General features: G+C 49.1%; 1 protein-coding gene across 5 annotated transcripts in view; it reads left to right on the top strand.

The window, feature by feature from the left end:
- Nucleotides 1-25,806, top strand: part of GDAP1L1 (ganglioside induced differentiation associated protein 1 like 1) — a 50,830-nt gene that overhangs the window by 12,013 nt on the left and 13,011 nt on the right. For 2 of the 5 annotated variants that reach the window (XM_003983455.6, XR_439897.5), the window contains exons 1-4: nucleotides 10,994-11,780; nucleotides 19,478-19,670; nucleotides 20,696-20,869; nucleotides 25,299-25,396. In XM_003983455.6, coding sequence (XP_003983504.1) covers nucleotides 11,601-11,780; nucleotides 19,478-19,670; nucleotides 20,696-20,869; nucleotides 25,299-25,396 — 645 coding nt within the window. In that variant the 5' untranslated portion in view covers nucleotides 10,994-11,600. Of the gene's footprint in view, nucleotides 1-10,993; nucleotides 11,781-19,424; nucleotides 19,671-20,695; nucleotides 20,870-25,298; nucleotides 25,397-25,806 lie in introns of those variants that run through there. The other 3 variants (XM_019826471.3, XM_019826470.3, XM_006929741.5) reach the window with 3 other exon arrangements.

Raw genomic sequence — 25,806 nt, 5'->3', positions numbered from 1 at the left:
CATTTTAATACCTGATAGGTATGTTAAACTGCCAGATTCCACTCCCACCGGTGGTGTTTGGGGTGTCCTTTTGTCTTCAGTGGCTCTGTTGGGGGAGAGGGTGATTTTGTACCCCTTCAGGGGACATTTGACAGGCATTGGAGACATTCTTTGTTGTCACAGCCTGGGAGGTAGTGCTGGATGCTACTGGTATCTAGGGGACTGAGGCATCCAAGGATAAACAGGACAGCTCCCGCTGCAAAGAATTATGTCAGTAGTGCTGAGGTTAAAATACCCTGGCCTACACCTGTGCCAGTGCTGGATATTCCCAGTTTTTTAAGCTGGCTATTTCTGATAGTTTGAAAAAATGATACCTTATTTTGTTTTGTACCTCTTAAAGACAATGGAGTTATATTTACTGCTTATGTTATATATTATTTGAATTTGTTATGATGTGTATTAATTTTGTAATTTTCTAGTAAAGCCACCGAAGATTTTTTTAAGCAACACCTCTTTGATTATTACTATGCAATCTGTCCTTAAGATTTTGTCATGTAGGGGCACCTGGGTGGCTCAGTTGGTTAAATGTCCAACTCTTGATTTCAGTTCAGGTCATGATCTCACGGTTTGCGAGTTCGAGCCCCGTGTCAGGCTCTGCGCTGATGTGCAGAGCCTGCTTGGGATTCTCTCTCTCCCTCTCTCTCTGCCCCTTCCCTTCTCCCTCATGCTCTCTCTTTATCAATAAACATTAAAAAAAAAAAAAGAGTCATGTAAGTGCCTGTTTGTCTTTCCCTGAGAAGGTGTAGAAAGAATCCCTCAGTGTAGGCCTTGAGAACTTGTCAATGCTCACATCCTCTGACCTTCAGAATTTCTCTACTGCACTTCCAAGGCACCTTCTCCCCGTGAACACCCAGACCCAGGAGCCAAGTCCAGAATTATATTAGCCCAGAGATATTCTTTATCACAGACCAAGGCCCCAAAATGAAATGTATTCTGCAGCTGACTTCAGGACACCTAGAATACCCACCATGGACTCATCTGCCCGAATGCCAGGAGAAAAAAACAACAACAATAAAAAATCTTCATGCTTATTTCTCAGCTGTGAAACCTGAGATCCATTCACCCTGTGAATTGTCCAGCCTGTCACAGCTGAGCCAAGCCCGTGGTGCTTCTGCAGAGCCTGAAGCTGCTGGCATAGGTTCTGATGCAGCATGAATGCTTTCACCTTCCCTCTGCTGGGTCCTATCAAATGGAAAAGGAGTGGAGCCCAGTCCTAAGTGCTGCTCAGCATGTCAAGGACTCCTGGAGAAGTGCCTACACCTTTCACTTAGCTCAGAGAAGCCGGAGCCATCCTGGAGGAAGTGTGCTTGGACAACCTCTCAATAATCCCAGATACTCCCAAGAAAGTGTCCCACGTGGCAGAAATGGCACAGACTTGCCTGCAGCCTTTGAAGATCACCCAATAGCAGACTTTCAAAGTGGGAAGATCGCTCCTGGCCTAGTGCCAGGTCCAGGACTTCTGCCAGAAGTTCTGTGCCTTTGATCTGCAACCTGTTATGGTTATCCAGTAAGCAAAGGCATATGCGGAGGCTGCCTGGTCTGATGGCTTTCTCTACTCTGAAAGCCACACAAGTCATGTCAGTGAAATGAAGCATCCAACCTGTGAGGCCAAGAATGCCTGGGACACCCCTGCATTGCTATCTTCATGAGAGAAAACATTTAGAGGTTCAACATGGGAAGGGAGGGGAGTGATCTATGAGAAAGAACACCCATCTGCAAATCAGGGGCTGAGTTCTGCTCTTATCTCATGTACCCTGGGACGGACAACTGTTTTTCTCTAAGGGCCTCAGCTTCCTTGTTAAGTGGTTATTGGAAGCATTCACTCTGTATTTCAATGTGCAATTTTCTCAAATAATGACATTGCCAACTAGATAAAGCTGGCTAAAATAAAGGAGAGATCTAAAATAGAGTTTAAAACCAGTCCAATATCTGCTGGTTGGTTTTTCTCATCCAAAAGTAATAGATGTTCAGAACAGAAAAAACAAAACAGAACAAAACAAAACAAAAAACCAAGATATGGCCAAGCACAAAGTAGTTCATAGAGAACATTTCCCTGGAGATCATGCTGTTGGCATCTTTCTGGGATCCTTCCAGATAAGAGGTTCTTAACTTGGATTGTTTGGATGGGCTTTGTGGGAAGAGAGCCCCTGAATGATTCAACAACCCCCTTTTGTGGTCCATTTAGGATATTTGAGTTGTTTTGCCATTACAAAGAATGTCATGCACATACAAGCTGGATGAAAAAGAATTAGCACTCAATGAGAAAGCAAGCAGAAAAAACGGACACTTTGAACACCTGACAAAGGTGCTTTAAAGGGCACAAAAGGATGCCAAATTGTCCCACAGTGCATAGAAATTACCAATAAGAGACAAATAGATCAATGCTCACTTTAAGCCATTTACATTTAAGTTAACACATACTTACTGGACAGGTGCTGCTGTATCTGTGCCAGGTGCTGTGGACTCTACAGGCAGCCCAGCCACTGACCTCACAGCTTTCAAACTGGTGGAGACCGACACGGAAATTATTTCATGCAGAAACCGTCATTTTGTGTTTAAGCAAACTACCTTCATGCATGATTGGCACAGTAAAACCCTGAATCATTTTGTTCCCCAAGCTCTTCCTGACCCAGCCTCCCAGCCTCTGAGGGCCTGTGTGTTTCAGGTTTCAGCCTTGAGGAGAGTTCTCCTTCCAGCTCACATCCAATCCAGAGGTTCCCTCCAGGTGCCCCTGAATGGAGGCCATTCAACATTTATTTGTCCTCTTCAGAGAACAGGAAGTTTACTACCCTGGATTTGAACTCTACTCGTTTGAAACTTTTCCCTCTATTGAACTACATCCTCCCTCCCGGTAGGTTCCTCTGATTGGTCCCAGAACCTCACAAAACAAGTCTGCATTTATCTCCAACCTGCAGGTCTAAAGAGCTTTTAGATCTTCGGGGGAGGCACCCAGTCCCATGGTCTGCCCCCAAGACAGTACCCAGCATCTGTGATGTCTTTCCCTGGCAGAATAGGCCTGCAGGTCCCCTGTTGATTCATCAAACCATGCGCATGCCCAGACTAAACAAAGTATCCATGAACAGATGGTCATGGCATGGGGGCAGCAAGGCCCAGACCTTTGAGGACAGATTATGCTAGTGACACTAGAAAACTTCCTGCAGCTTCAGGAGGGTGGATGGGGACAGAGAGAAGATGAGCCAGCCGTGATTGGAGGACCTAATTGGCTGTCCTCCCAAAAAGAGCCTGTGTGCCTGGAACAGTGCCTCCCACACTAATGTGTGTGCTAATCTCCTGGAGGTTTAATTCAGCAGGTCTGGCGTAGAACCTGAGATTCTGCATTTTTCCCAAGCTCCCAGAGGTATGCTGATACTTCAGGGGATACTTTGAGAAGCAGAGCCCTAGGGCAGTGGTATCATAATACCCTGGAGGAGCTTTAAAAATACAGAAAGTTTGGCCTACCCCAAATTGCCTGATTCAGTCTTCTGGTCCATTTATTGACAAGGTCTCAACCTAGACTGCACATTAGAATCATGTGAAGAGTTTTTAAAATGTTGATTCTCAGGGTAGAGACTCACTTCTCTCTCTCTCTCTCTCTCTCTCTCTCTCTCTCTCTCTCTCTCTCTGTCTCTGTCTCTGTCTCTGTCTCTTGCTGCTTTAGTTTGAAAACCTGACCGGCCTAATTTGTTGTGGGAGCAGAGGTTCCCAGCCCTAGCTGCACATCACCTGGGAGAATAATAAAATGTCAGTGTCAGGTCACCTCCCTGCAGACCCACTGAATCAGAATTTCTAGGGGCTAGAGCCAAGAGATGAGCATTCCACAAAGCTCCCTAGATGATTCTGAGGCGAAGCCCCTGGTGTGGAGTCTGAGGGAAGAATATTCTGGGATTCCTGATACAGATACAGGTCACCACATGCTCCCCTGAACATTTGGGGACTTGAGTGTTTAACAAGTGCCATGGATGACTTATGAAATGGCAACTTTGGGAAACACTGGGGTAGAGGAAAGATCCCTGGATCAGAGTCAGAAAGACCGTGCTCCTGGTTCGAGACTTCTCACAGGTCACCGGCTCATTTCCTCATCTGTAGAATGGAGGGGATGGTAATTGCATGGGGCAGAGATGGATAACTACCCCAGAGGTCTACATACGCAGTCTATAGGACAGTTTGTGTTGAAAACTGGCTGTCACAGGCTGTCACAGAGACTACATTTCCCAGCTCCCCTTTACATTTAGGTGAGGCGGCCACGTGACTGAGTTCTGGCCAATGGAACAAGGGCATAAGTGAGGAGGGCTGCTACCCATAAAAACCTCCCACAATGTCCTCTGCTCTCTCTCTCTCCACTGTCTGCCCATTGGATATTAAATGCCCACTGGATAGCAATGCCTGGGTGATCTTGGAAGCCACAGGGGAGGGTTAACAGAACTCTCTGCCCTTCTCCTAACTTGCTGCTAATTGGACCTCATGTGAGTGAAAAATAAACTAGTGTGTAAAGTCACTGTGATTTGGCAATCTATCTTAGAGTAGCTAGTGATTTGTTAACTAACATACTGCCCCTAGGATTGTGGCAAAAATGATCTCCTGCAGAGGCTGCAAACTGACAATGCGAGGGCTTGATCTAACCCACAAATATGTTTTGTTATTTCTGTGCCAGCCAGTGTTTTTGTTTTTGTTTTTTTTCTCAACACATCTTAAAAGGAGAGATTTCATGTGATCATCTGGATCTCCAGGTTCCTGAAAACCTGGGATAGCTGGCAGCCATGTTGCAATCCACCGTGGGAGTAATTGGCTGGAACAAGGAGCAGCTGTGCACCAGGTGGAGCATGTGCCCTCCCAGCCCGCCATGTCTCCGCCACACCCTTAGGGCATTACTGGGACCCTGGTAGCTTCCTGAGTCAGCAGGCCCTGATGTAATAGATGCAGATATTAGATGCATTCACTGTTAGGATTTTTTTTTTTTTTAAGAAAAAAATCTGTGTATTTATTTTGAGAGAGAGGGAGAGAGAGCATGTGCGCTTGAGTGGGGGAGGGGCGGAGAGAGAATCCCAAGTAGGCTCAGCACTGTCAGCCAAGGGCCCAACTCAGGGCTTGATCCCATGAACCGTGAGATCATGACCTGAGCCAAAATCAAGAGTCGATGCTTAACCGACTGAGCCACCCAGGCGCCCCCCACTGTTGGGATTTTTCACAGCACATTTCTTCAGGTGACTTCTAACTCCCAGGAAAACCATTCATCCTGCCCAAAACTTGGAAGCCAAACCTCCTGAGGGATCTTTACAGGCTGAAAGGATGTGCTCCACCCCCACCCCACCCCACCCCACCCCGCCCATAGCCAGGGCCCTTTCAGCATCTGCTATATATGGAGGCAGTGGTGTGTGGAGAAAAGGGCTCAGGTATATCTGGGGATAGATCAGACAGACCTGCATCCTGACCCCAGCTCTGCTTCATCCTAGATGGTGACTGGGGTCAGGCAGTTCGTGTTTCCTGAACCTCTGTGATCCCATCTGTCAGGTGTGGACATTAGAACTCTTCTCATGGGATTTCTGTAAAGTGTCCGGTGAAAGAACACTTAGACCATGTTAATTCCTTCTCCTTTCCCAGGCCTGGCTTGCCCCCGGGAGTGAGGGAGAAATCAAGCAGTATCTTTAGAAACAAACAAAAAAAAAAGAACCCAAAACCGACTTCAAATTATTTTTAAAAGATATAAATAAAGTACTTCTATTGTAGCTGTATTAGTCTGCTCGGGCTGCCACCAATTAGGATGGCTTAAACAATAGAAGTGTACTTTCTCACAGTTCTGGAAGCTGAAGTCCAAGATCAAGGTCCCTGTAGAGTTGGATTCTACCTCTCTTCTGGCTTATAGACAGCCCCCTTCTCACCATGTCCTCACAGGGCCTTCCTTTGGTGCTTGCTTGAGGAGATTGTGATCCCTGGTGTCTCTTGCTCTTGTAAAGGATTGGGGCCCTACCCCTATGACCTCCTTTAGCCTTAATAAGCCCCTTCATCACCAAATACAGTTACATGGGGATTTTGTGGGGGGACAATTCAGTCCATAATAGAAGGAAGACTGGAAGATCCAACAAAGAAAAAAAGAAGCACGCGTGATCTCCTCTTGCCCGTCTCCACTCACTGTGATGTAAACCACTTTTACTGACTATCCTTCTATAATTTATATACTTTAAAATTTAATTATATGTATTTTTTGGCAACCTGCTTTTTCTTCTTTTTGTGTTTTAAATATTATAGTAAGCTAAACTAAATAGAGTTTTTAGAGTAGCTTATATAATTATAACCTGTTTTTAATTGTAACCTTTAAGTTGTAACCTTCCTCATTTGGTAGATATAAATTATTCCATGGCATGAACATACTCTAAGTTATCTAATCCCCTATTGTGTGGACACTTAGAACTCCATTTTCTATGGACTTGGATGTTAGCTCTTGACCTGGGCTAATAACCTCATTCACCTGAGCATCAATGTCCCCATCTGTGTTGTCAAGATAGTAACGATACCACCTCAACTGAGATAATGACTAAAAAGTGCTTAGCACAGTGTCTGGCACATGGAAAACCCTCAAAGCTGTTACTATAATAACATACATATTATAATACCAGTGGTAGACCCAAGTGAAAAAGTTCCATCAGACTCTCCATCTCGCTGTGCACTGAGTTCACATTCAATGGCAACCCCTTGATGGCTGAGTCCATTGCTAGTTCTCATAGAAGAAGGGCAGAAGCAATCCCATCACTGACAAGGAACAGCTAGTCTCCAGTGTGAATTCATACACTGGACTGTCAGTATATGTATTTCAGGGTTTTTCAGATTCCCGGCACCCAAACTGAATGTTTTTTTCCTGATTCAAACTCTCCAGTGACACCCCAGTGCCCTTAGCATGATGTGATAACTCCTAAATGTGGCTTACCAGGCCTGGCATGACTACTGAGCCTCAACTGTGACCCCTGTCTCCAGCCAGATGAACAGCCACGGGTCCCTGGAACACCCTACCCTCTCTCTCACCTCTGGGCTTTGTCCCTGCTCTTCTCTCTGCCTGGAACACGCATCCCTTTCCCCATCTTCTTGTATCTGGCTAATTCCTCCTCATTCTTAAATTCTCTACTTAGACGTCCTGAGTAGATGCTGATAGTGACCTATCTGTGTCCCCTACTTTCACCATTTCTGTGCACACCAGCTGACCCCCAGGTGGCAGCACCCACATTTATGGTCTGAGGGCTTTTCGTAGACACGGGAACCCACTCTGCCGACTGCGGGGCAGGCCTGAAGTGCTGGGGAATCAACACTCCCTGCAAGGAACAGCCTTCTAACAACGGACTGGCAGGACTCAGTGCGTAAATACCCTGGCTCTCTTCCTCCTCGGGAGGGGTTTTACACCAGCCTCAGAATTTCGCTGCGGGATTAAGTTCCAGGCGCCCATGGTGCTAACTTGCTTGAACATATACCTTCCAAGGCCGCCTTTCTTGTCTGTGTCATCCTGCCATTGCCCTCCCAGAGTTTCCTTCTCCCAAATTAACTGCTTGTCCTTGCATTCTTGTCTCAGGATCTGCTTCAGAGAAACCCATTCTGAGAGCCATGGCTCCTGAGAGCCTTTCTTGGCAAGTGGGACAAGCAGATGTCCCTCCCTGACTCTACCACAGTCCCAGTCCTTACCTTAGCACAGCACTCGTCACATTGTGGTATAATTGCCCGGGTCCCCACAGAAACACAGACAATTCACTGGGACAAGTTAAAATGGATGGGAAACATTTGAAAAGATGGTCAACTTCACTTATGACTTAATGAAACGCAAAGAAAGAATGCCAGCCGATAAATACACATAGAAGGGCAAAGTAGAAAATATTTTTACAGCCTCTCATAACTGATTCAGCCAAGGACCATCAATGGAGGAGAAACCGGATACCCATAAGGTCCTGGTGAGAAGAGGCAAAATGGGCATTTAAACATGAAGAGGGGTGGTCACCACCTCAAATCCAACTTGGCGTCATTAATAGCGGGACAACAAGACATCGTGGAGCTCCTGACACAAGGCAAAATGAAGCGCATGGCACCACCCACGAAGGAATGATTAAATGTTTGCCCCAAAATGTTTCACCCGAATCTAGTCTTCCCTTTAGACCCAAGTACTAGTTTATAGGAAATACAAGGGAGAGTATGACAAGTTAAAGAGCAGAACAGTGACCAATCAGACCCCCAAGTGGAACATTTCTACAGGACACCTGGCCTAGTCTCTCTGTGAGTTAACACCGTGGGGGAAAAAAAATAAAAAGAAATAAGAACATTCTCCAAAAAGAGACTTGAGAAGTAACAACAGAATTCATGGCATGGTCCTTGACTGGATCCTGGTTCAAACAAACTATGAAGATCATTCTGGTACAACTGGAGAAATATGAGTATGAACTAGATATCAGGGCCTTATTGTGAATTTTTTTAATGTGAAAAATGTGTTGTTTATGTGAGAAAATGACCTATGCTAGATATAAATTATGTAATACTGAAGTATTTCACCAATGAAGTATCACGATGCCTATAATTTGTTTCAAAATACTTCAAACCCTCCTCCCTTAATTAAACAAACATGGCAAGCTTTAACCAATGATTATATTCAGGTGATGGATATATGGATGTTCATTGAGCTGTCTTGTTTGCTATGTCATATGTTTGAAAATTTTTTATAATAAAAACTCAAAAAGGAAAAGCAAATAAAAACCGTGATACACCATTTTTTACCCAGAGATTCAAAAAGAAACAAAAAAGTTTAACAGTACGCTGGGTTGGAAAAGTGCAGGGAAATGGCCCTTTTGTGGATTCTTAGTGGGGAGCGTAATATGGAATAGCCTCTTCCGAGGGAACTTTGACAGAGGCAAATTCTTTTTTTTTAATTTTTTATTGTTTTTTTTAATGTTTATTTATTTTTGACAGAGAGAGCATGAGCGGGGAAGGGGCAGAGAGAGAGGGAGACACAGAATTTGAAGCAGGCTCCAGGCTCTGAGCTGTCAGCACAGAGCCCAACATGGGACTCAAACCCAGACCGTGAGATCATGACCCGAGCCGAAGTCAGACACTTAACCAATTGAGCCACCCAGGCGCCCTAAGAGACAAATTCTTTGGTCTAGCAATTCCACTTATCGGAATTTGTCGTATAAATTATACTCAAACATGTGCACAAATCTGTATGAATAAGGATTTTTACTGCAGCATTGTTTTTGTGTGTGTGTGGTTTTTATGTGTGTGTGTTTTGTAAGTTGGCTTTACCCCCAGTGCAGAGGCCAACTCAGGGCTTGAACTCTAGACCCTAAAGTCAGACCTGAGCTGAAACCAAGAGTCAGAGGCTTAACTGACTGAGCCACCCAGGTGTCCCTGCAACATTGTTTTTATAACAAAAGATTAGAAACAGCACATGTGGCATAGGAGTTGTTACATTTATTATGGCGCATTCATACAATGCAGACTGTTAGTATGGGCTAGATCTGTGTTGATAGGAAACTCTTTCCAGATATGTTGCTAAGTGAAAAATTGAAAGAGCAGGTCAGTGTCTGTCTTATTTTTCACTGTATTTCTGATACCACTGAAGTGACTAGCACACAATGGGTGCACAATGAATATTTGTTGAGGGAAGGAATACACATTTGAGGTGTAACTGCTGTGGCATGGACACCTGTATGCATTCAGGTTGAAGATAGGGACTGTGGGGCATCCCAGTAGGGTGCAGGGTCATGGCTCTGGTGGTATAAGAATTCACCCAAGGCAGAACAAAAGAGATAAAAGTTTATTGAATACACTGCAAGGCAGCACTTGCGAGACAGCAAAGGGGAGACTGCTGAGAGGTGGTAGCGAGGGGCTAAAGTTATAGGGTGGAGTAAAAGAGTTATGGGGATGTATGCAATTGTCCTTTTTGGGTAATCTTAGGAACTGTGCCTGGTTGCAATTGGTCTCTTAGGGCCTATGGCTATTTCATGGTGGCTTGTTTAATGAACCTGTTTGCATCAGCTCAGTGGTCACTCTTTTTGTGACCCTTTTGCCTCGCTCTACATTCCATTGCTCTAGTCTGTTGCCTAAAAGCAGCCTCTACAGGGACCAGATTTTTCACCTTGTTGGAATATCTAAGGTCTTACTTCCCTGAATTCAGACATTTGAATTTTCCCTCAAGACACACCATATCCTTGGAGGAAACAATATCCTTGGAGGAAAAAGAAGGAATAAAAATTTCCTGAAAGGGTGACAAAGAAGTTGCCGAACCAGGGAGGCTAATGTGGCAACTGGGAGTTAATAGAAAATGTAGCTCCAAGCCTCCTGGCAGCCAAAACAAAAAAGGGAAACCCATGGACCACAGAACTTTTGTTGTCTGGTAGAAGGAAGGACACTGATTCCTCAAGAGCCATGCTCATCAATCTGAAAGGATGATGTGCTAAGGAGTCCTTGCTTGGTAGCATCACATGAGGGAGGGAGGGCAAATTGAGAAGCCTATCTCCCTGGTGCATCTATTTGTTCAGTGGTAAATAAATTAAAACAATATTTATATCAAGGGAAGCACGGGTGTATTAGGGAACTTTCTATGAAACTCCCATGAATATTAAGCATAAACTAAGTGACAGCAGGGCATTACAGGCTTTCTTGGGCTCCTGTAGTTGTGCCTCAGTCTCCTGGGTGAAGATGTGACCTTGGACCAATGACTTGACATTTCTGAGCCTCACCTTCCTCCTCTAGTAAAAATGATTATTGTGCAGATGAATGAAATGATGCGTATAAAGTGCTTGGGTTGATAAAAAGCTTGCTGTGCTGTTGTTTATATCGTTATCGTAGTATCATGACCTTATCACTAAGAGCATATATTCTGGAGCCAGACAGGCTGGGTTCGAATCTCGGCTCCACCGCTTACTAGTTAGGGGACCTTGGGCAAGGTCACTTAGCTTCTCTGTGCCTCAGTTTCCTCTTCTGTAAAATGAGGCTCATAGGATTATTGTGAGGACTCAGTGAGTTGATGGTTGTAAAGCCTGGGCACACGGCAAGTGCTATGTAAGCGTTTGCTCTATATTTCATAGTTTGTTCCCCTCTGCCCTTAGAGACCCTTCAGGAGAAATGCTAGGAAACAACAGCTCCAAAGAGAGAAAAGCTATTTCCAGACACTGATTTATACAAGGAATGGGTCTCTATAACACCAGGTGTCCTAAGAGGTATTTGCTTCTTGGAAGACTGAGAGTCAGAATGCGTTAACAATGGTGGAGTCTTGGCAGGTGGCTGGCCAGATATGAGCTATTTGGGGGACATGGCCCATTCTCCTGTGGCTCCTCCACCCCTTCCACGGAGCCTGACGGAGGGGACTGGTAGCTTTTCTAGCAGGGGCCAGGGGCGTCCCTAGGGGAGGAGGAGGGAAGGAGATCCCGGGATCCCCCGCGCCCCTCCCCCACTTGCCCAGCGAGTAATGACATTCACGGAGAGGGGAGGGAGGGAGCGAAGCAGAGGGGCAGGCTCGGCGAGGCCATGTGATGCTGGGCGAGAGAGAGCCGCCGCCGCGGAGCCTCCTTCTTTCCTCCCTCTGATTCCGGGCTGTCATGGCGACCCCCAACAACCTGACCCCCACCAACTGCAGCTGGTGGCCCATCTCGGCGCTGGAGAGCGATGCGGCCAAGCCGGTGGAGGCCCCCGACGCGCCCGAGGCGGCCAGCCCCGCCCATTGGCCCAAGGAGAGCCTGGTTCTGTACCACTGGACCCAGTCCTTCAGCTCTCAGAAGGTAGAGCCCAAGGGAGCAGGGGAGCCGGATGCACCCAGTAGCGAGGAGGCTTGGGGGAGGGGATTCAGGAGGAGGAAGGGGTCCGAGGACCTGGTGAGAGGCTGGAGGGTGGGATGTGGGGGTTCGGGGACCCGGAGGATGGAGGATGCTGGGCCGCTCTCCAGGGAGGTGACTGGCGCTGTCTTGGGCCCCAGGAGCACCGTCCCCAATTCTGGGAACATCCATTCTGCCTCTTTCCCTCCCAGAAAGACCTGGTCTGTTGGAGGGCTGAGAAGAGAGACAAAGGCAAGGGGAAGGGAATGGGCACTGCTGGGAAGGCGGCCTGTTGGAGGGGGCGGCTGCTGCGGGAAGGGAGGAGGAGCGCTTCCTGGGATCCAGCCTCCAGCCCCGGTAGCCCGGTTGTGGGCCTCCCTCCACGCTGCTGTCCTGGATACGACAGGCCCTCCAGATCACAGCTTCTGCCCAGCTGGGAGCCTTCCTCTGGCTGGGGCTTGAAGGGTCTGTCCCTGGTCCTCTCCCGCACCCCCACTTATCTTGAGCTGAGAAAGGAGTTAACCCATCTCCTGAGGCAAGCTCAGTTCGGCCCCTAAAATCTGTTTTGCTCTTAAAGACAGAGAGGGCCCCTCAGCGCCTTCGCAGACCCAGTTGAGCTGGGTCGCAGTTGGGAATCCAGCCTGATGCTGAGTTATCAGGGTTCCCGCTTCCTGGGGGCGAGGGCCAGGCACAGCGCCTGTGACAGGGGCGCCTCTAGGGGCGCAATCTCCCACCCTAGGCGGCTGTCCCTCAGTGGGGCACGAATTCAGCACCATGGCCAGGGCCCAACAACGTGTGCTGCTGGGTTCCAAGTGGCACCCGTTGTCAGACCCTGGGATTCCTCTTCTCCCTGGGAGATCCTTTTGTTCCATTCACTCATTTTCCAGATAGAGAAACAGGTTCCGTAAGGAGAAAGGGCCTTGGAGCCAAAAGACTTGGGTTTGAGTCTTGGTCCAGGCTCAGTTCATCATCTTGAAAATGAGGTAACAATAATTATAATAATAGCAGCTACTTCTAATTCCCAGCCCTTCTCAGAGTTGCTGAGAGAGTTGTTGAAAAGGCAGTATAACTTCGTGTTCTAGACTGGCAGTACTCAAACTTGAGCATACATTGGAATCACTGCATGGTCCTGGTTAAAACACAGACTGCTGGGTCCCACCCCAGATGTTCTAATTCAGCAAGTCTAGAGTGGGGCTCAAGATGCTGCATATGTCCAGCCAGCTACCAGTGATGCTGATAAAGCTGGTCCACTGATCCCCCTTTGAGTAGCTCCAGTTTAGAGTATAGACTGAGGCCAGACAGTCTCCAGTGGAAGAGCCATCCTCCCCAGTAATTCATTGTAAAACTTTAGACAGGTCGCCTTGCCACTCCAAAGCCTCGGTTTTATAATCTGTAAAATGGAGCTAATGGCAGTACCTTTCTCAGAGGGCTATTTTGAGGGTGAAATAAGGTGACACAAAAGAAGTGCTGATGGCAGTGCCTGGCACAGGGTCAAGTTTCTGATAATTATAGGTGTGATATCACCACAGTGCTAGGTGAAGGAGGGGTCAAGTTAACCAGGGCCACTCTGGGACTCATCCGTAAATTTTACAAATGCCTGCTGAGCACCTACTGCATGCCAGGCTCCATGCAAGTTGCTGGGAGTTTGGAGATGTATCCGACTGACGTCCAGATTTCAGAATACCTTCCTATCCAGAACCTCAGGATCCAGACCCCAGTGATTGGGACTGGACAGGGGACAGAGGGATGGTACCTTCCATTACCATTCCCAAAGGGAGCTTCCTGCTCCTCCCCTTGCCCCCATGGAAGATTTCCTATTCAGCCTGCACTCAGGGCTCAGGTAGCCCCTTATTCAGGCATGGGACTGCTCACTGCAACCTCATTTGTGACCAGGCCAGCCTGGGAATCCTCCTGTCTCCCCGTCCATGGACTTCCCATTGCCTAGGGGCCTGTGGTGGGTTCTAGAGACAGTGTATCCTGGTGGAAAGGGCATGGGCTCTGCAGTCAGATGGTCTTGGATTCCATTCTCATCTTGAGTGCTTACTGGCTGTTTGACCTTGGACAAGTCACTTAACCCCTCTGTGCCTCAATATCCTCATCTGGCAAAAGGGGCTTTTGCATCCAACCCTGCAGAATTCCTGAGGGTTTGAGAGGACATGGACATGTGTTAAGTGTCTGGCACATAGTAGGAGTTTAGCAGGTGAGTTTCCTTCCTTTCAGTCCCAAAGGGCCCTGCCTGCATTCAGGGAGCAGTTCCCCTTTGTGGAGCATCTGAGAAGCCTGTCCTTAATGGTATATGAATAGCAGAAAATAGCCTACCTCCAAGAATGGTGGTGGCTCCATGGGACATCTGGGGACTATTCCAGAGCTAGAGGGCAGCAGGACAGTGAGGGGAGCCAGAGCCCAGACTCTGGGGCCAGACAGCCCAGGGTTCAGTCTCAACTCTGCCACTGACCAACTGAGTAATTCTGGGTAGGTTGCTCAGCCTCTCATGCCTCAGGCATCACGTCTGTAAATTGAGAATAATAACAGCACCTCCGGGATAGGGCTGTTGTGAGGATTCAGCAAATGTATCCATTAAGTCACCTAGAGCAGCACCTGGCACACAGAAACTGCCCAGTAAGCGCACTTACATTTACTAGACAGGAGAGCAGATCCTGACTGTGCCACTTCCCACTGCGTGACTGTGCACGTGTCTTCACTTCTGTAAGTCTCCGCTTCCCCCTGTGTTCAGGAGGAACGGTTCCTACCTCAGAGGGCTGTGAAGACTGAGATCATGCATGGTCACACACTTTGCACAATGCCTTAAAAATGACACGCTAACAGTGAACTTTCAGGCACCATCATAAGTGATCATTTGAGGCCACAGGGTTCAAAGGGGGTTCTAAATGCAAAGTGTAGATGTTAGCTTGCTTCTGAGGCTGTTTCTGGCCCCCCAGCCACCTTCTCCTTGGCTTGGGGGGGTGGGGAGGGGGCAAAAGGGTGAGACTGGAAGGGGCAAGAGTCAAGACACCAGCATCCAGTGCTGGCATTCTCATTCACTAGCTTGTGGCCTCAGGTAGTTCCTGATCCCCTTTGATCCTCAGTTTCTTCCACATGAAAATGGACTACATGTTGATACAACTTGAATTTCTCCCTCCCCAGGAGGGAAGAATTACCCTGTCTCTGTGTGTCCCCATCCCTCTGAGCATCTTTCTGTCCTCACACCAGACAGTTTTTCAAAAACCAAGATTGCTATTTACTGGCTGTGTGACTTGGGACAACTTAGCGCTGTCTCTGTGGCTATTTCCTCTTTTATAAAACGGGCGTGATACTAGTACCTACCTCATTAGGCTTTTTGTGGGGATTAAATTAATTAATACACATAAATGTCTTAGAGTAGCGCCTGGTACAGAGAAAGCCCTTTTTGGGAGTTAGCTATATTGTTGTGATTTCCACCAAGGTGAGCCTCTGAGAGCCGTCCTTGGCTTCCTGCAACAAGCTTGGTTCAAGTTTCCCTTATTCCATCCTCTCAGGGTCTGCCCTTTTCTTGGAGGTAACTTTGGGGAGAACCTGGCCCAGCCTTCTGCCCCCAGGAGTGAGAGGCCCAGGTCAGGGTCCTGTCAGAAGACAGTCCTGACACCCAAGACTGAGCAGGTCTTCCAGAGACCCCTCTCAGACATGGCAGGAGGAAGTGAGAATGGAGGATGATCTCTACCTCCTACCTGCGCCTTGCCTTTCAAGCTCTTGGGCACTGGCTCCTAGCCCTGTCCACGCTGCCCTTGACAATTCGCCCCATCCCCACCCCCAGAGGCTCACAGGTGGCAACTGCCGACCTCCCCATTCTTCCCAGAAGCCTGCAGTGGCTCGCCAGGTGCCTCCAGGAAAGAGCCAGAATCCTCGTCATGGCCTCAGGCTCTACCTCAGGATCCTAACCTTCCTTGGGTCACAGACCCCTTCATCAATAGAGGGGAGCCTGTGAACCTTTTTCAGAATAATGCTTTTAATGAAATAAAGTAAAATACATAACATTACTAGAAGGGAAGCCAATCGAAGTATAGCTGTTGACATCCTTTTAAAACAAATTCATTATGTAATAATATATGTTTCTGGATTAACCCATTCTATAACCTTACCTGGTGGCAGGACTGATCACTGTAGTGTCGAAGTCGTGATGAGTGTAACCGTAGCAATGTGAAGTGATGAAAGTATCTGATGCCTTGTGGTGACAATATTTCAGGCACTGCGAACACTACCATGCTTTGTCGCCTACGCTCATAATTGAAGAAAATGATAACTGTCAGTATGAGATTATTGAAAGTAAACATGTGATTTCCCCATCTTAGTTCAAGGAGCCACGGAATTTATTCACGGAATCTGGGGTCTTGATTAAAATGCCCTGTGCAGGGCCTCATCCCCTCTCATCTCCCCGCCCACCCTGTTCCAGCCACACTGGCCTCCTCATTGTGTTTCAAACATGCCAGACACGCTCCTGCCTCAGGACTTTTGTGCTGACTGTTCCCTCTGCCTGGAACTCTTTTTCCTCAGATCCCTGTGTGGACCCCTCCTTCACCTTTATTAATTTAAAAAAAAAAAAAGGATGTTTGAGATAAATACACTGAAGCTCAGAGACTCTTAAGTGTCTTTTACAAAGTCATACAACAACTAAATGGTTGGGCACAGACTCCAAGCCAGCCCATTGCAATTGCCTGGTGAGGAGGGACAGTCCCGACTCTGAAGCACCAGTGAGCTAATTCCATGCACCCGCGGAGAAGATGGTTTGCCCAGGGGTGGCTGATGTCTGGTCACACTGAGTGGCGACCACCAAGGCTGGTCCAGCCTCCAGGGTGCAGAGAGGCAGATGGCCTTGGTGACTGCATGCCCTTCCCCTGGACCTGGCTTCCTCCCACACTCCCCTCCCCCGCAGGATGGCACATGGTTCTGGCCTGCAGCTCCGCTAAAGGAGAAAGTCTCCTTGGCCGCCTGCCGGCCTGACCCTGAGGCAGCTCCAAGCAAAACTGTTACATCTCTAAAGATAGTCCCCTCCCCAGGCACTAGCCCCATCTGGCACCCTCACTAGAGTTCCAGGGCAGGACCTGGGAGTGGTCCCTGGGAGCAGGTGCCCTGCCAGGATGCAAGGCCAAATGTCCGGACCTGTCAAGGACAGAGGCCTGGTTTGGTTTCTGTTTCCATCCATTCAGCGGTCCCAGCTTGGCCTGGAGGCTGGATGGCTGGGCAGAGCGCGATGGTTCAGGGCCAAGGATGCCAGGATGGGCCGGAGGAAGGGAATGGGTAGTTTTGCTCCAGCCAAACTCCAGCCTTGATGGTTCTGGGGCTCCTCCTGGGCTCAGGAAGGAGAACATACACATGCACACTCACCTACACATACACACAACGACACACACTCACACGTGCATATGCACACTCATATCCACACTAATGCACACGCACTCACACAATGCTTTAATACTCAGACACTCATCCACACACCCGCACTCATGAACACATGCACACACACACACACAAACACACACACACACACACACTTGCACACTCATGCAGTTGCTACTCACGTTCAGGCTCACGCACGTATACACTCACACACCCAGACCCAACAGATGCCACCCCCGGTGCTCTCTCTCTGCCACAACTCCTCCGCCTCTCTTAGAATCAGCCATTCCTCCCACTGTCTCCTGCGTGGTCCGAATGTAGCGTCAGCTGGCAGCAAGGTGCTCCTCCAACGTGGAGTCCAGCCCTCATTCTACTCATGATTAAAAGGAGGCTCGGGAAGGGGCAGTGACACTCTAAGGTCACATAATAGCATTGCTGTGGCAGAGCCAGGGTGAGGACCTCCCAGCCCCATCTGTAGGACCTGCTTTTGGCTAATGGAGCAAACGAATCTGTGAATGAGCATTGGGGGTTCAGGGGCTAGTTACTTCTTCCTCCCCACATGGAAAGAGGTGTTCATGTTAGCTGTGAGGGTTGGGCATGAAGTACTCTAGGACACCAATCATGATGGTGAGTGTGTGTGTGTGTGTGTGTGTGTGTGTGTGTGTGTGTAATAATGATGGTAGAATCCATGTATTAACCTCCCGTGCTGGGACTTTATCCATATGATCCCATCTCAACCTCATGTCAGGCTTGAAGGAGTGGATTGCATTCCTCATCTCATAGAACCCAAGATTAGAGAACTCAAGTAACTCGTCCACGATCACACAGCAAATAAGCAGCAGAGCCAGGCTTCAAGTCTAGATCTGTCTGCTTCCAGAATCTGATCTCATGCAAGTGGCTAAGACACAATATGCCTATGGGGTGCCAGGCACTGTTCTGTAGGGACTAATGTATCTAATCCTCACGGCAGCCCTCTGCGGGAACTGCTAGTGGGCTCTCATTGGACAGATGAGGAAACTGAGGCACACAGATGTAAAGCCAAGTCACCCAGCAAGTAGGTGCCAGAGCTGGGATTTGAACTGACAGTCTGGCACCGAGTCCAAGGTCCGACTATGACACCATGCTGACCCTTCTGAGTGCTTAACTCCTGACATCTGGGAGGGAGGCTGCGGACATCCAATCCCAAGAGCTACCAACCGAGTGTGTGTGGGGACACTGATGCTCAAGGAGAACCACTTTTGCTAGGCTCAGGGATGCCCTCCCTTCCCCCTGCCCTGGAGCCTTTGGTAGAGTCGCTTGCCATCTTTTTGGTGGGGAATTTGGACAAAAGTCATCTTTCTGAGTCTCAGTCCACAAGCAGGGGACAGTTGGACCAGGTGATCTCTAATTATCTTCCAACTCAGAAATGTTGGGCTGGGTCAGGAGCAGGCCCCAGCCTCAAGGCTTTCCATTAACTTCTAACAGCTCAAATATTCGTCTGGGACCCCCTAGAGACATAGGGAAAGACTAAGGAGGGGGCAGGCCCAGGATTCCCTGAAGGTGCCCGCAGGAGTCAGGACCCACTGTTTCCGGTTTCAGGTCTACTGCTAAATTGCTGTGTGAGTTTGGGTAAGTTACTTGCCCTCTCTGGGCTTTGGTTTTCTCATCAAGAAAAACAGGGAGATAGCCTCTATTCTACCCTCTTTGGGGAAGCTATTGTGAACAACAACCAGATGGGAAAGTGTCTGGGGGCAATAAAAGGCTCAGTTGATGTTGGCAAATTATTTTCCACCTTGCTTTGTTTCCTAAATAATTTGCGAAATATTGCTCGATCATGTTGATGATAAGAATTCCTATGAATTTCCTGGCCAGATGTACCCCTGGAGGCCAGGCTGAGTGTCCAGTCATAATAGTGAAACCATGACTTGAGTGCCATCTATGTGCCAGACACTGGCGTGGTACTTTTAATACTTCCGTTTTGCAAATAAGGAAACTGAGGCTCAGGAAGTTTAAGGAATCTGCCCAAACACACACAGCAGAGCCAGGAATCCTATCCCAGGTATGTCCAGCTGTGAAACCCGGTCCCATAACTATGAGGGAGCCCTGCCCCTTTGCCCCAGATAGGGCTGTGTTCCTCCCACCAAGAGGCGCCCGGGCCCTGGGAGAGTCCACCTGCCCAAAGAACGAGCAGGAAGCAACAGTGCCCCCTCCTGTGTGTGACCTCTGACCTCCCTTCCCACATGCCCCACCCCACCTGGGCAGAGTGTCCCCCGTGCGTCCGCCCGCCTTCCCCGCTCTGACCCTGGCGCCTGCAGGTGCGGCTGGTGATTGCCGAGAAGGGCCTGGCGTGTGAGGAGAGGGACGTGAGCCTGCCGCAGAGTGAGCACAAGGAGCCGTGGTTCATGCGGCTCAACCTGGGGGAGGAGGTGCCCGTCATTATCCACCGGGACAACATCATCAGTGACTATGACCAGATCATCGACTACGTGGAGCGGACCTTCACAGGAGGTACGGCCGCCACACCCACAGGGGCTCAGCCACAGACCCCAGGGACCCCAAAGAACCTTGGGGAGCCTGAGGAAGCTCACTGGGACTGTGGACAAGGCCCAGTCTCCCCCAAAAGGAAGAGTGGGATGGCAGACAGGGCTCAGATGCCCACCGCCCCCAGGGACCACAGGGCCACAGGTATGGCCACGATCCTTGGGATGCTACAAACCCTATCCCCAGGACTCCAGGGAAAGGGCTGGCCCAGACATGGCCCTAGGAGCAAGGGGGCTACAACCTCCGTCCCCAGGAGCTCTGGAGTCAGAAGCATGGCCACAGGCCCTCCGAGCCCCCGGGCAGGAGCTGGACCCAGACCATCCTAGTCACCAGGAGGGGCTCAGGTCTTCTGGGGATGCCAGGGCACAGGCAGGGCCCAGCCCTCTGAATCCCTATAAGCATAGTTAGGGCCATGGACTCCCCAGGAACCCCATAGACCTGGCCCCAGGTGCCCCGGAACACTGCAGATGTGAGCAGGGCCCAGACACCTGGAACACCACAGGACCCTATGTCCTCTCCTGCCCTCCAGCCTTCTTCAGGTTCAGAAGCCCACTGCCTATAGCAGGTGCTGCAAACCACAGCTGAGAGGGGTCCAGGGCCCAGACATGCACTGTGGAGAAAGAATACAAATTAGTTGCCAACAATTAAGAATTAAGGAGAGTTCAGTTTTAAACATCCAGGTTTCTGGCTTCTCTTGAAGCCTGCCAACACTGGGCCTAGACTCCCATCGGGCAGCTCCTCAGCAGACAGCTTGGCAGGACTCCAGGGAGGTGAGGTAGGCAGGCAAGACCACTAGGATCCCCTGTCAGCTGGGGGGAAACTTTATCACAAGAGCCTGGGGAAAGGGGTGGCACCTGGGCCATGACGATTGGGGTTCCAGCACACCGGGGTTGAAGGACAGGGTGCCAGAGCCCGGTCTGTCTGAATGAGTGGGGTAGGGGGCCGGGGCAGGATCCGTTGCCCCCCAGCCCAGCCCCGGCTGTGCCCCACAGAGCATGTGGTGGCCCTGATGCCTGAGGCGGGCAGCCCACAGCACGCGAGGGTCCTGCAGTACCGGGAGCTACTGGACGCGCTGCCCATGGACGCCTACACGCACGGCTGCATCCTACACCCCGAGCTCACCACGGACTCCATGATCCCCAAGTACGCCACGGCTGAGATCCGCAGTGAGTGCCATGGGTGACCCCTCAACGGGAGTCCTTCCCCTCCTCCACATCTTCTCCCCACTGTGTGTCTGTAACTCCCCCTCTTCCTCTTATCCTTCCTGGTCTCCCTCTTCCCGTCCCTGCCTCTGTCTCCACCCCCTTTCTCTCTGTCTCTGTTCATCTCTCTGGCCTTCGCTCTGGGTGTCTCGTGCTCCATCCTCTGTCTCTCTCCCTTCCTCCCTCCTGCTTGCCTTCTCTCCACCACTCTCCCTGGCCGTCCATCTCATTTACCCGCTTTCAAACCAAAATGTCTCTCCCTCTCTGGCCGTCTCATTCCCCTCTCCTGCCCCTCCTCTTGTCCCGCCATCCTGTACAGAGGCTGTGGGCTGTCTGCCCTCCCAGAGGCTTGTCTTGTCTGTGGAGAGCTGGAGCACATTTGTACTGGAGGAGTCCCAGCCCCAGACACCTGGGGTCAGGGCCCAAGGAGGTCAGGACTATAGCTGGTGATCCAGGGCAATGAGTGACTTCAGGGTTGGTGTCACCAAGGAAGGCTGCCCAGATATGCAAGGCTCCTGTGAGGTCTCTTTTTTCTGATTGAAGCATCAGCCACGTCCTGTCCTAGCTGCTAGTCTGGACATGCCCATAGCCTGGTTCATCTTTTTGTTTCTAGCACCTGGTCAATGGGGGTTAGATTAAATCAGATTATCCATCAACAGTTATTTACAGACTTTGGTCCAGGCCCTGTGCAGACACCATGGGATCCTATAGACAGATGAAGTGTGATGATTCTAAGTAGATACTAGGTACTTAGTTAATGGTCACTTCCTCCCTCTCAAAGGAGTGAGCTGTTGTTTAAAAGTGGGAAGGGGCAGGTTGTGGAACTTGATCTTGTCCCTTTAGAGTACCCTTGAATAAGACCTGGAATCTATCAGTATCATCTTGTCTCCATTCAGTCAACACTTATGAGGTCTCCTACGACCCAGGCGCTAGGCAGGGGTCTGGGGACCGATGGGGACAGACACAGCTTCTACCATCCCATCTTTTCCATCACAGATAAGCAGAAAGACAAGTGGCCAGGTAATTGCAGTGTGGGACTAAACACATTTGAACAACTTCTCAGGAGGACAGTCTGGCACTCTATATCAAACACAAAAAGGCCCACACCGTGGAGATTATCCTGCAGTCACACTTGGATGTGTGCACCAAGAATCACCATTGCAGCATAGGTGGTAATAGCAAGAAGTTGGAAATAACTCAGCAGTGCATGAGTTGGGAACTGGGCAAAAAAATTCTAGTATTCCCACAATAGAATACTGTACAGCTGTTTTAAAAAATGAGTATAAGGGATGCTCCCTAAGATATGTTAGGAAGTAAGAATAAAGGAAGGCAAAACAAATGCATCTAGTGTGCTATCATTACTATATTTAAAAGGGCGTTAAATGGATACCCAGGTGCTTGCAAGCACAAAGATACACGAGAAGCTGCCAATAGGGTTTGCTTTCAGGAAGCAGAACTAAGAGACCACAGACTGAGGGGGGAGAGATTTACTTTTCACTGCACATTCTTTAATATTTGAATTTTTAAATTTTTTTTAATGTTTATTTATTTTTGACAGAGAGAGAGAGAGACAGAGACAGAGACAGAGACAGAGACAGAGCATGAGTGAGGGAGGGGCAGAGAGAGAGGGAGACACAGAATCCAAAGCAGGCTCCAGGCTCTGAGCTGTCAGCACAGAGCCCGACACAGGGCTCGGACTCAAACCACAAGATCATGAACTGAGCGGAAGTCGGATGCTCAACCGACTGAGCCACCCAGTTGCCCCTAATATTTGAAGTTTTAAACAAGTATACATGTATAACCTGTTCAAGAACTAATTGGTTAAAAATTTTTTAACCAAAACCAATCAGTGTTATGGTAAAGGAAGCATGGAGGCTATGGGAGGATGCCCATTCCAGCCTCTGGGGGCCTGGAGGGCTTCTGAAATGCAGCAACATCCAAGGATGACCAGGAGGTAGGAGGGGAGGGAGAACCCTTTCATTGAGGGGGAGGAGAGGGTGTAGTGTGCTCAGGGAACTGAAGGAAGTTCAATGTGGATGAAGTGTAGTCCGAGGCAGGTATGAGTGGCCATGCTGTGAGTGTGGGGAGTAGGCCTGACAGAATTGGAATTTTGCCCAAAGAGCAGTGGAGAGACAGGGATGGACAGTGACATGATCTGATGTGCATTTTACAAAGTTCCCTCACTGAGTTAGGAGGTCCTGGCTGTCATCTAGGTGAGCAATGACGGTGGCCAGGACTGGATGGAGGCAGTCCCTAAATGCTTCTGGGGGCTGGAGGCACTTCCTCATTCCACCCTGAGTCATTTAAAGGAGACTAGAAGGCAGTGAGGGATCCAGAGAAGGCCTACCCTGCTCCTTCCTTTGAGAAGACACAAGAACTCAGGGCCCCAGCCCAGCTGGGAGAGGAGAGGGATCAAACAGGATGTAGCAGTCATCCTGCAGTGACCCCTCCAATCAGTCCAAGGTCTTTCCTTGGCTTGGGTTGCCCTTCTAGAGTCTAAAGAGAGCCACGTGTACAGCCCTGGATGACTGGCAAGAGAGAAAATGCTATACTTGACCTTCACGTTCATAAAATATCAATGAGATTTAATATAGCCCCAAAGCTGGAAGGTCTGGGAGGGTATTTACTGTTTTTTCTAGCAGGCCAGGAGATAGGGTGGTAGATGGTGAGACGTCAGAGGGCAGTAGCTGAACACCTGCAGTCACTCATTCACTCACTCATTTTATTTATTCTATTCTATTCTATTCTATTCTATTCTATTCTATTCTATTCTATTCATTCATTCATTCAACACTCACTAAGCTCTTGTTCTGTGCCAGGCCTGTACTGTGTTTTAAGGAAAAAGGGGAATCTGACATAGCCACAGGTATCCAGAAACTCAGATTCTAGTGGGAGACATATACATTCAGAGAGAAGTACATCAGAATCTCTGTGGATAGCATTACAGGGTGTGAACTGCACAAGTCCAGGGGGCACTTTTTGCACAGATTGGAATGTGAATGGATTGGTGCAATGGCATCTCTGATTACTATATTTGCAGTTTTTGGCAGAAATCTGCACCATGGACACTGAAGGACAAAGGCATTGAATGGTCAGACCTCTCAAAGGATCAGGGTGGGATTTTTGGAGGAGGTGATCTTGTGCTGGATCTAGAAGGGGATTTTCAGGAATACAGGAGAAAGCTATTCCAGAAGGTAGAAGTAGTGTGAGCAGAGGCCCTGAGGTTTGGAATAGTCTGGCACATTCAGGCCAAGCATTTGGGTGGATGAAATGTTTCCTCAGTGAAAGGTGGAGTTGGTGAGAAGAGAGGAGAGGGATCCTGTTAGTCTTTTAAGGCACGTTGAAGAGTTTGAAGGTTATCCAAGGTCAGTGAGGAGCCAGAGTGGGTTTTAAGCAGGGAATGGCATGGACAAGTGTGTGTTTGAGGAAGACCTCTTCAGTGTGAGTGGGAAGAAGGGCACAGAGTGGAGAGAATGCCAGTGCCTGGGGCCAGGTCAGAATCATCCAGTCTGAACTAAGGGAGTCAGAGGGTTGAAAAGGAGATGTTAAGTATGGGAAAGAATAAGAAGGAGGAATCAATAGGACCTGGGACTGATTTTGTTCAGGGAGGAGGTGAAGGAGGAATTGAAGGCAACCCCCAGGCATCTGGCTTAACTTGGTGTGGGGGAGGGGTGCTGCAGTTAGGGGAGAATGCAGGCGAGGAGCAGGGGGAGCAGGGAAGATGGTGAGGTCTGTTGGGTGAGGTTCAAGGAGCCTAAGAGATGGCTAAGTGGAGTTGGGGCCCAAGGGAAAGGACCAGGCAGGACTGGGGCACCACTCTCCACCTGACTCACCACACCCCAGACTCATTGGCCAAGAATTCTGGAGAAACCCCACCCCAATCACAGAACAGACCCTAGGATCTTATCCTGCTTATCGTTTACTAGTGTGGGATATTTAGCCTCTCCGAACCCATTTCCTTAACCACGAGAAAGAGTAGGGGGTGGCATGCACTGAAGCATGAGTCTGTCCAGGTTTATAACCTATCCATTTCTGGCAAGCTCCCACTCATTCCTGAGTAGTCCCCTCCTCAGTGGGGTTTCTTGATGCCTTGTGCCCCAGGCAGGTGGCCCTCTATCCCACAGTATTCTGTTCACCCTTCATTGCAGATTGATGGTGCTGTATCCTAGAGATTTCTTTGTGTGTCTGTCTCTCCCACTAGCCTGAGCCTAGGGCAGGATGGCATCTCATCCATCCCCGGGTTCCAGCCTGTTGTGCCTACCAAGTGTTGGCTGTCCATATTGTTACTTTTCAGACCAACGTTTGAATGGAACCTACTCACAAGTTTGTGGAAGAAGGGCTGGGGGTGGCACTGGCTATCAGAAAGATGGGACCTTCCTTATTCTCTCCCCAGGACATTTAGCCAATGCCACCACAGACCTCATGAAATTGGACCATGAAGAGGAGCCCCAGCTCTCTGAGCCCTACCTTTCCAAACAGAAGAAGCTCATGGTGAGTGCTTCCAGACCTGCTCAGTTCCACTCCCCACTATCTTTCCCATGGAAAAGAACAAAGGCACGAGGCTGGTTCAAAGTAGAGGATCAGCTGATGACATGAAATGAAAACAACACTGGCTTGTTTTTCCAATTCTGTCTCCTCTTGTCATTTACTGGCTACTTGACCTTGAGCAAGCCACTGTCCCCCTGGAGCCTTGATCTCCTCATGTCTTAGGTTGTGTCCCTAAGAGCAGAGCATTGGATGGAGGTTCTTGGATAAGAGTGACATTGAGGGAGTGTTCTGAGGAGAACCCTGTAAGGGTGGGAGGTATAGGAAAGAGGGAGGGGCCAAGTTCACCTCTGCAGCATGAGTGGCACCACAAAGTTGATCCACCCCAAGGCAAGGGGCAAGCCTTTTATACTTCT

The sequence above is a fragment of the Felis catus genome, chromosome A3, assembly GCF_018350175.1.
Source record: "Felis catus isolate Fca126 chromosome A3, F.catus_Fca126_mat1.0, whole genome shotgun sequence".
NCBI classification, from domain to species: Eukaryota; Metazoa; Chordata; class Mammalia; order Carnivora; family Felidae; genus Felis; species Felis catus.
The sequence above is the reverse complement of the archived record's forward strand: the minus strand, read 5'-3'. Positions and strand labels throughout refer to the sequence as shown.